The sequence below is a fragment of the Anomaloglossus baeobatrachus genome, chromosome 2 (genome assembly GCF_048569485.1).
Source record: "Anomaloglossus baeobatrachus isolate aAnoBae1 chromosome 2, aAnoBae1.hap1, whole genome shotgun sequence".
In the NCBI taxonomy this organism is placed as follows: Eukaryota; Metazoa; Chordata; class Amphibia; order Anura; family Aromobatidae; genus Anomaloglossus; species Anomaloglossus baeobatrachus.
This window is the reverse complement of record NC_134354.1, coordinates 744,334,288-744,344,975: the sequence shown is the minus strand read 5'-3', so window position 1 is coordinate 744,344,975 and position 10,688 is coordinate 744,334,288. Positions and strand designations below refer to the sequence as shown.

At 46.2% G+C, this 10,688-nt stretch overlaps 1 protein-coding gene across 1 annotated transcript; it reads left to right on the top strand.

Moving 5' to 3' along the window:
* The first annotated feature begins 2,318 nt into the window (after positions 1 to 2,318).
* On the top strand, positions 2,319 to 6,597 carry LOC142290672 (uncharacterized). Its single transcript, XM_075334660.1, has 5 exons — positions 2,319 to 2,433; positions 2,514 to 2,571; positions 2,999 to 3,964; positions 6,300 to 6,391; positions 6,497 to 6,597. Exons 3-5 carry the CDS (start codon positions 3,263 to 3,265, stop codon positions 6,507 to 6,509), a joined length of 807 nt encoding a protein of 268 aa, XP_075190775.1. The 5' UTR covers positions 2,319 to 2,433; positions 2,514 to 2,571; positions 2,999 to 3,262; the 3' UTR covers positions 6,510 to 6,597.
* The last annotated feature ends 4,091 nt before the right edge of the window (positions 6,598 to 10,688 follow it).

Below are 10,688 nucleotides of genomic sequence, written 5' to 3'. Positions count from 1 at the left end.
AGCTTCTCTAAGGAGCACTGTTGTACTCACTGCGGTCCCTAAGCTCTGTATAGCGGCTTTGCCTTCAGGTGCTGCTGCGACCAGGAGATCTGGAGTCTCCCTGGCCTCCGGTCTTTATTGCTAGGTAGATTAGATCCCTCACAAACTCGGACGCCGGTGTCCGGTAATCAGCGCTGTTCCTTGGGGATGAACCGATCTGGCTCCACCTCCCTGGTTACTGCTCTTTTGTCCTACTCTTGGATCCCTCAGGCGGTCACACAGTTACTCGTACAGGCTCAGCACAGCCCTTTCCATTTTGATGTCTTCCTTCACTCTCTGCTCGCACAGTCTCCTTTTCTCCAACTGTCTCTCCGACTCCGCCCCCAAACCTGGTTTTCAAAGGGGACCTCACCTGAACTCAGCTTGTAGAGCTCCCCCTCCAGGCTTGGAGTGGAAATGTTGTATGTGGGATTACCTGATGCGGAGATCCTTTCCTGCCCCAGGTACAGGTATATTTGTGGCAATTGAACCCTGGGGTGCCACATTCCCCCTTAGTTAAATTCAGTACTCCTGGACTGGAAACACAAACTTATAAAACATTAGTAACAATAAAGAGTAGTACAAAGTCTTAAAAAATAAAAATTACAAAAACCAATAAATTGGAAAAATGCAGTTCTTCCGCTGCAAAATGTGAGTATGGTATATATAAGAAAGTTTTTGACGACTACCAGTCCTGTGGTCCACTGGTCCATATGTCAATAAAAGTTCAAAAAGATACAAAAGTTCATGGAAAATGTCCTGCAGGCTCAATACGCTTGACGGTTATGGATTTACCTAGTTGAAATAAACAAACAAATAAAACATTTTTACATTTTACTAACTACTACACTTTCTTTTTAATATTCTGCTACATAACGGGTTGGGGGTGACCAAATTTGCTACGGCTAGACCTACGTAATGCCTGTGTCTCAACTGGTCGCTTCTGTGTACTGGTACCTAGTGCTGGTGCTATGCGTGCACTATCTACTAGTTTGCATGAGGATCTACGCAATATTGGTATGCGTGAATATTGTCTTAGTCTTACCATAGTAACAAGTAAAGGGGAACCCGAGCACTCAATAAGAAAGGAGAGGAAATGTGAATGCAAGTGTTTTTCACCCACAAACGTACTGGCAGGAGATATCCCATTCGGGGATACTTTACGTGTGACTCCAATTACGTAGTGTATCTAATCAAGTGCTCGTGCGGTCTCGGGTATGTTGGGAGACCACCCAGCATATCCGAGACCGCATCAGCAAGCACAAATCGACAATTCGATGCAAACAGACTATTCTGCCTATCCCTGCACATTTCATCACTAATGGTCATTCAATTTCACAACTGAGATTTCAGGTGCTTGAACATGTCTGCACCCCCAGACGAGGAGGTAATCGCATCCAATTACTACGTGAGAGGGAATCATATTGGATTCATACCCTCCAAACCCTGGAACCCCATGGCCTCAACCGAGAATATGAGGTTCATGTCTAGTTCTCTGACTATCTCCACGACTCATTATTACATATGTTGTGCTATGCGTGCATTTCTCCAAATTGCAACCTTTATAAGATTGATTACGCTGTAGTTATATGTTTGTTTTTTCCCCTATCAATCATTTTTTACTATGTATTGATACTGACGCCTGTACTTGCTTCCTTTTCTCCTTCTAGGTATCCTAGTATCCTTTCTCCTTCACTCACGGGCCACTATAGCACTCTTCTGCACATTTGGGCCTCCTGACAGGTAACTATACTCCATCCAGTACACTGAGTGTATCCTTAGCCCTCCCAGTGGATACAGATCGCAGCCTCTAGCATGTTCACATTCACACACTCCTGCTCAGTGCCTATGTTCCCCCTACTGTATCTCTTACTCATACACCACTTATATTCCCATATTCATATTAGGCCCTCTATGTGCTCACACTATACCACTGCTGCCACATCCATACCATGCTTATTACACACTTACATAACTGACACATCCATGCCTCTAACAGACTTTAGGATTTTGCCTGTAGTCTCTTCTTACGTCAGCCCTACATTATGCCCACACCTCTTTCTATGATGGACACATCCCTTATCCTATCATACTCCGCGCTCAGTGTCCTGACCTTGCCTATCGTTCATCCCACACTACTGACGTCATGCTCACACCCCTCGACATGACTGACATGTCCCTGTTCCTGTCAGACCCAGTGCTCATGTGCCCAGCCCCTCCCAGCGCCCGCCCAGCACTGCTGACATCACGCACATGTGCAGTGGACACTTTCCCACCATGCATTGCGCCCGTCCAAACCGGAAGTGACGCTCCACTCAGCGTTCTCCTTATAATGGTGCTCCCCAGCCCAGTACACCCACGCTGCCATCACCACTGCCACCGCTGTTCCAGCACTATATGGTCCTCTATGAGCAGGTAACCCAGTGCATCCACCTCCTGTGGACCTCTCACTATCTCTGCTTACCATTCTCTAATGCTTGTGACTTTCCTTCCAGGCGTCTTCTCCTCTCCTCCTCTGCCTCTGTGTTTAATCCTCACATCACCACCATTCTGGTATGTAGTTCTGCTACCTTGATTACTACTATCTCTTTCCATGTAAAATGGTCCTGCATATATGTACTTAACAGATGTACTTGTGCCTTCTTCAATGAGGAATATAATGTTCCTATGTACCTATTACATGATTCTATTGCCATCTGTATCATCCAGCGGACAGTGTCCTGACTTCCTCATATTGCATTGTTGTGCTTCTTCTTATGCATATTATTTCTAAACTGCCAGATACCGCTTAATGCTGAATGTGACGCCCTCCACTTACCCGCTACCCTGACGGCTGTCCCTGTGACCCGTATACCTCTGCGTCTCTATTATAAGTATATACATATCCTGTATATAGGTGTATAAATGTATATTTGTATATATTGCTGTCTGTCACACTTGTGTATATATATATACTCACGGTGTACTTTTACCTCCACAGGCAACTACCTTGAGAAAGGTCTGATAAACCGAAACGTTGGTTTGTTGCTTTTGTGTCAGGGTTCACATTTTGCAATTTTTGTCGGTTGTGAATAAAAACACTTGCATTCAAATTTCCTCTCCTTTCTTATTGAGTGCTCGGGTTCCCCTTTACTTGTTACTAATTTATTACCAGATAGCACCTATCTGTAGCAGTTGCAGCCGGACTTTTCTGTATTTAATTGTCCTATTTTTGTCTGTGCTCCTGCCGCACCCCTATTTTCCCATGTCCTCTGTCCTTTCGTTCAATGTTGAACAGACGGCTTCTATCCTTGCTAAGGTAACAGCCAGGACCCAGTTCCTTACGATACCCTCTGAGGAGGTCCGTTCCAGGGACTACCTCAGGGAGTTGAAGAGGAACGCAGCCCTTGAACTACATTCAGTAACACTTGCTGAGTATCACAGGGCTCAGAGAATACCGAGAGGCCTGAGGGTCTCCCTTAGGCCCACTCTGTTTTCCGAGAACCCGGATTACTGCAAGTCTTTTGAGGCTATCCTCAACAAATGCTCTTTTGACATTATTTTATTAACAATCGACTACTTGCAAAAAGAACTAGACACTGTAGACACAAACATCAAGGGTATTGAAGACCAATTGGCACAAACTCTCAACGCCACTGCTCTTGAGGAGCTCAAGACAAAATATAGCACCACTGTGACGGAGTTCAGCGCATCTCTACAGATACGGAAACGCGATAAGTTTCTACGCGATCAGGAAGATTACAATAAAAAAAGAGTTTACAAATGGCAAGCTTCTTTTCCCTCCAGAAACTACAGACATACTGGCAGTTTCAGTGCAGGCTCCGACAGCGACCTGAGCACATCTGGGCATCTCCCTTTTTTAGGACAAAAACGGACCAAAAGAGACCGACGAGGAGGGGCAGACACCGGCCCCCGACGGCAGAACAGAGTGACGACACGGTCCCAGGTAGGGAAAACATTGTGTTTAACATTTCCAACTACACCCTCACTCCAACAGAAACCAATGTCCTACAAAAGGGTCTCTCATTCTGCCCTACCTTTTCCTTCAACACATTCCATCTCGAACAGGAATTTAATCGTTTTTATAGAAATGTCCGCCTTAAAGCACATTTCTTGGGCAAGACACCTGTTGCTCCACAGACCACCTATGCGGCCACTATACCCTCTAGTCCACCTGATTTTACCCTAACTGGACTTAATCTGAAGATACCCAGTACTTTCCAGCCGCCACGCCATTACCACCCGGCCGAAACTTTCATAGATCTAGTTTCCATTGACATACAACAGGTCATCTCTGACATTAAAAAAGGTAGTTTCCATCTAAAAAACAACATGTCTCCTGATGAACGCAAGGCTCTCATTTCACTCAAACAAAATGAAAGCATTATTATTAAACCGGCAGACAAGAATGGTGCTATAGTTGTACTTGATAAGAAGTACTACATCAGTGAAATCAAGGAGCAACTCAGCGATACCAATACATATTGCCTTCTATCACAAGACCCTACCTCTGCTTTTGCGTCAGCCATACGTACCAAAATTAAGACCTACCAGCAAAATTCCATCATCGACAGTAAACTTGCAGATTTTCTCATCAACAACCACCCCATCACCCCAGTCTTCTATACACTACCCAAAATACACAAGAATCTCTCATTCCCTCCCGGCCGCCCCATTGTCGCATCAACTGACTCGATTCTTTCACCCTTATCTATCACTTCGGAAAAAATACTGTCACCCCACATCCCCAAAATCCAGTCTCTCCTGAAGGACACTGGGCATTTTTTGTCCATCCTCAAATCCATTTCTCATATTCCTGATAATAGCCTGTTAGTAACACTAGATGTATCGAGCTTATACACAAGCATCGATCATACAGAGGGACTCATGGCAGTGGACAATTTCCTACATCGTCACACTGATTTTTCAGACCCCAAGAGGAACCTTTGCCTCGACCTCCTTGATGAGGTCCTCACAAAAAACTTTTTCCTCTTTGGGGACCAATTTTTCTTACAGCGTAGGGGGACCGCGATGGGTTCGAATGTCGCGCCCCCCTACGCTAATATTTTCATGGACTACTTTGAGAATCGCTTTGTATACACCCACCCCAATATGATAACTCGGTTATGATTTGGAAAAGGTTCATCGATGATATATTTTTCATATGGACCAATGACACAATGTCCCTCGAATCCTTTTTCGCAGACCTCAATTCTGCTATGGCTAAAATTTCTTTCACTCTCCACCATGACAGTAGCTCCATCCATTTCCTGGACACTACTGTTATTATTAATACTGATCGCTCTCTGTCCACCGATCTCTATGTCAAGCCAACAGATAGGAACAGTCTCCTACTTTATACCAGCTGCCATCCTAAGCATATCAAAAGGTCCCTTCCACACTCACAACACTGCCGAGTTGACAGAATTGTCTCAGATTCCATAGTAAGGGATGTACGACACAGAGATGAACTTGAAATTTCACAATAGGGGATATCCCCCCTACATGAAACCTGCTGCACAAATCACGCAGACATCAGGCTCTCAAAAAATCCCCTTCGTGAACACCTTCCATCCCTTTTCTCCACTTATCAAAACTGCTATCTTGAAACACTGGCCTCTCCTACACCAGGCTTACCCCTCCATTCCCGAATTAAAAAAAAAAAACAACTATTCTTATAATGGTGCTCCCCAGCCCAGTACACCCACGCTGCCATCACCACTGCCACCGCTGTTCCAGCACTATATGGTCCTCTATGAGCAGGTAACCCAGTGCATCCACCTCCTGTGGACCTCTCACTATCTCTGCTTACCATTCTCTAATGCTTGTGACTTTCCTTCCAGGCGTCTTCTCCTCTCCTCTGCCTCTGTGTTTAATCCTCACATCACCACCATTCTGGTATGTAGTTCTGCTACCTTGATTACTACTATTTATTATTATTATTATTATTATTATTTATTATTATAGCGCCATTTATTCCATGGCGCTTTACAAGTGAAAGAGGGTATACGTACAACAATCATTAACAGTACAAGACAGACTGGTATAGGAGGAGAGAGGACCCTGCCCGCGAGGGCTCACAGTCTACTTTCCATGTAAAATGGTCATGCATATATGTCCTTAACAGATGTACTTGTGTCTTCTTCAATGAGGAATATAATGTTCCTATGTACCTATTACATGATTCTATTGCCATCTGTATCATCCAGCGGACAGTGTCCTGACTTCCTCATATTGCATTGTGGTGCTTCTTCTTATGCATATTATTTCTAAACTGCCAGATACCGCTTAATGCTGAATGTGACGCCCTCCACTTACCCTCTACCCTGACGGTTGTCCCTGTGACCCGTATACCTCTGCGTCTCTATTATAAGTATGTACATATCTTGTATATAGGTGTATAAATGTATATTTGTATATATTGCGGTCTGTCACACTTGTGTATATATATACTCACGGTGTACTTTTACCTCCACAGGCAACTACCTTGAGAAAGGTCTGATAAACCGAAATGTTGGTTTGTTGCTTTTGTGTCAGGGTTCACATTTTGCAATTTTTGTCGGTTGTGAATAAAAATACTTGCATTCAAATTTCCTCTCCTTTCTTATTGAGTGCTCGGGTTCCCCTTTACTTGTTACTAATTTATTACCCGATAGCACCTATCTGTAGCAGTTGCAGCCGGACTTTTCTGTATTTAATTAGTCTTACCATAGGACTGGCAGGTTCACCAATAGCAGGGTTCTCTGGTTCTACTGCGACAGGTAGTTCTTCTGAAACTTCGACAGGTTCTTCCAGTCTTTCTGGGACTTCTACTGGTTGAGCGGTAGTCAATAATGGTATTATTATGGTTCCATTGTACTTAGGCCAACTTTCAGGAAAATCACCAAGTACTGTTCGTATCATCTTCTCTTTCTTTTCCTCCTTAGGTTGAGGTGTACAGGGGATGACTTCTTTTGGCTTCAACTGTTCAGGACATTTCTTAAGGTGGTCTCTAGAAACTGCCACTGATGTTTTTCCCTTATCCTTGCTGATTAAGCACATTTTCTTGTTGTCAAAGTTAGAGGGCAATACTGTGTATGGTTCTGCTTCCCACTGGTCATCAAGCTTATGGGTCCTTCTTTTTCTTTTTAGAAAAATCTCTCCAGGTATTAAAGGAGCAGCTGGTGCATTCTTGTTGTAATCTTTCTCTTGCCTTTCTCTAATTTGGTTTAGGCTTCTTTCTACGCACTCCTGTACCTTTTTGTACTGCTCTTGGCGCTTAGTGTCCCAATCAGCTTCAGGTGAACTGGTTTTAGGAATGACAATTCCCATTTCTAAGTCAACTGGTAACTTCCCGGGTCTTGCTCTCATCAAGTATGCTGGCGTGCAATTGGTGGAACTCACAGGGATGTTGTTGTACATGTCCACTAAATCAGGCAACTTCTCCGGCCACATGCTGTTTTCTTCCAAGGGTTAGGTTTTCAACAGGTCTATAACCACCTGGTTCATTTTCTCACACATGCCGTTGGTCTGTGGGTGATTCAATGTGGTTCGGATTTTCTTACACCCATACAGGTTGCAAAACTCCCGGAACACTTCAGCTTTGAACGCAGAACATTGATCCGTCTACACCTGTTCCGGGTAGCCATGTGGTCTGCAGAAGTAGGCTTGAAAGGTTCTCGCTGCGGTTCTCGCTGTCAAGTCCATTACAGGTACTACCACCAGAAACCGGGAATAGTGGTCCACCATAGTGAGGGCATACGTATAACCGGATCTACTGGGTGTCAATTTCACATGGTCCAAGGCTACAAGTTCCAGTGGCTGCTTGGTGACAATTGGCTGTAATGGAGCTCTTTGACTTTCACGGTCCTTTCTTCTCAGGTTGCATGGGCCACAGTTTTGGCACCCAGTAGATCCGGTTATTTGCCAGAAGAGGCTGCAGGTACACTAATCTTCTCTTTTCTGAGGGGCACTGGGCTCCTGAATCTTACCCTTCTTGGGCGGCTATCTAGCACGGCTGGTGGCGAGTGGTTTACATCAGGAGGATTAACATATCGTGGAGGGGACCATGCCCGGTGAACTTGTGCGGGGGCAGAGGCCTCAGTCTCCGCTCGTCTCTTTCTCCCCCTCAGCCCCTCACTTCGCTCTTCGGCAGGGCGGCCTCTTTTTTCACCCCTGCTGAGCCGCCCCAGGGCCGTGGGGTACTCGGTTCTGGGCGAGTCAGCTTTTGGCGTCACGAACAGGATTTTTGGGCCCTTAATCAAGGGGTACTGTGTGCCGTGTATTGACTGTGTTGAACTGTAATTATGCTGCCATAACTGCACCACAGCAAGGATGGAGATGCAAGGCGATGCTGATGCTGCTGGAGCAGCTGAAGCACCTGAAGCTGTAGCCCCGATCATGCCGCTTGCTCTGACGTATGTCCCGGGTGCAACATGGTTACCACGATATGCTGGGGAACCCAATACCCTAGCTGAATTTAGTGAAAAGATATGTAATCTTCCGGATATATACTCTATGACTGACAAGCATAAAGTGTCAGTCTTGCTGGGGCTGCTTACAGGTGCAGCAGAGCGTGAGGTTAAATCCTGGCTGAATACAGATAAAAGGACAATAACCCAGATATTTGCTAAATTAAAAGCTGCTTTTAAAACTCATACTGTAGCTGAGTTAAGAATGAGGTTTTACAACTGCAAACAAAGGCCGCAGGATAGCATACGGAATAATGCATTGAACCTTCAGGAGGCACTGTGGGCTGTAAAGCAGGTAGACCCTGAAAGTGTGCGAGAGGAAGATAAAATGTTAATTGAACAGTTTCTTGAGGGGCTACATTCACCAATCCATCAAACACAGCTGCGTCTATGGGTCATGGAGCATCCGAGTCTAGACTTTGTAACTCTGAAGAACCGGGCCATTAGAGCGTTGCGAGTCCCTGTCACTACAGACCCCGCACCTCAGCCGCAGCAAGCCATCACCTCACCCTCAGAGGTGGAGCCCCTTTCTTTAACTTCAGCAGAAATCAATAGACAGACTGTAATGCATGATGCCTCTGATGAATTGCATTTCCAGGTACAGCAGCTGACCAAAGATGTGGCCATGCTCCTAAAGGCCATGCAACTCCAACAGAAACCGCAGTCATCTGAGAGGATCCAGTTGGCTGACAGCCCTGAGGACGTCCCGTGGATGCGAGGAAGGAGAAACCCGCTGCCCAGAGAAAGACCCAACGACCGCTACGACTCATCAGGACAGCCTATCTGCCGCCGTTGTAACGATGTGGGCCACTTTGCCAGATCATGTCCTTTAAACCAGCGACTCCTGGGGCAGCGGGCCAATCCTTAGGAATAAAACGACCAGGCCCATCGAACTGGCGCGATACTTTTTGCATGAACTTTTGCATCTTCTTGAACTTGTAGAAGAGGTAAAGCTGCCCAGATATGCTACCGTTGCCAAGTTGTTCACTGTCAACAATAACTCAATTCAGGCAGTGGAATCAGTGCCGACATGCAGCTTCTGACACCAGTCCTCCAGCTGTCCCTTGGAGCTGTTGTCCTCCGCCTGGTCGGACGGGGTCAAGGGTTCCACTGCCTGAATTGAGTTGTTGACAGTGAACAACTTGGCAACGGTAGCATACCCTCCCTTTGCGTACATCAACTACCCCCCTGGCTGTCAGGACTGTGGGCCTACTATCTGAATACATGGGCTCTCCCATTGCTTGGTAATCCTGCCCTCTGAGGCCTATCGCTGCCCAACACCAAATCATCACTTCACTTCTTGGGGGTAACACAATGGGGAATGGGTCGCTTACCCGTACACTGCCGATCTCCCCACCAGACAACTCTACCTGTTGTTTCTGCAGAAGGGTCTTGATCTCTTTCTGTAGGACCCTCTGCTGCTCGGTGCTGGCAGTTTCTGCAACCTGCTGGAGCAAGAAAAGAACTTCTGCTAGACAATTTTCAATAATATTAGTGCCTAGTATCATTATTGGATTTCTTTCACGACAATCAGTATCCACCACAATAAGTCCTTGGCCCTTTAGCTCCTCCCTCCCAACCTTTATCGTTACCTCCTTGAACCCTACTTGTGATACTGGCTGTCCATTAGCAGCATATATAGTAAGGTCTGGGTCTGGGCGAGTGAGCGCAGAATCGGGCCAAAATCTCTTGTAAAGGATATGCGGGATCGTTGTCACCTGCGAGCCAGTGTCCAATAGAGCAAGTGTGGGAATGCCATCTAGCACGATAGATAGAAATGGCCATCCTCCCACATATGTATCGCGCCAGTTCGACGGGCCTGGTTGTTTTATTCCTGGGGATCTGCCCGCTGCCCCAGGAGTCGCTGGTTTAAAGGACATGTTCTGAGAAAGTGGCCCGCCTCGTTACAACGGCGGCAGATAGGCTGTCCTGATGAGTCGTAGCGGTCGTTGGGTCTTCCTCTGGGCGGCGGGTTCCTCCTTCCTCGCATCCACGGGACATCCTCAGGGCTGTCAGCTAACTGGATCCTCTCAGACGACTGCGGTTTCTGTTGGAGTTGCATGGCGTTTAGGAGCATGGCCACATCTTTGGTCAGCTGCTGTACCTGGGAACGCAATTCATCAGAGGCATAATGCATTACAGTCTGTCTTGATTTCTGCTGGAGTTAAGGAAAGGGGCGCCACCTCTGAGGGAGAGGTGATGGCTTGCTGCGGCTGAGGT

Excerpts from the sequence above, each read along its gene's own strand:
- LOC142290672 (XM_075334660.1), top strand. The coding sequence starts at position 3,263 with ATGTCCTCTGTCCTTTCGTTCAATGTTGAACAGACGGCTTCTATCCTT. Across the intron at positions 3,965-6,299 it reads GAGTGACGACACGGTCCCAG|ATACCGCTTAATGCTGAATG; the intron begins GTAGGGAAAACA and ends CTAAACTGCCAG.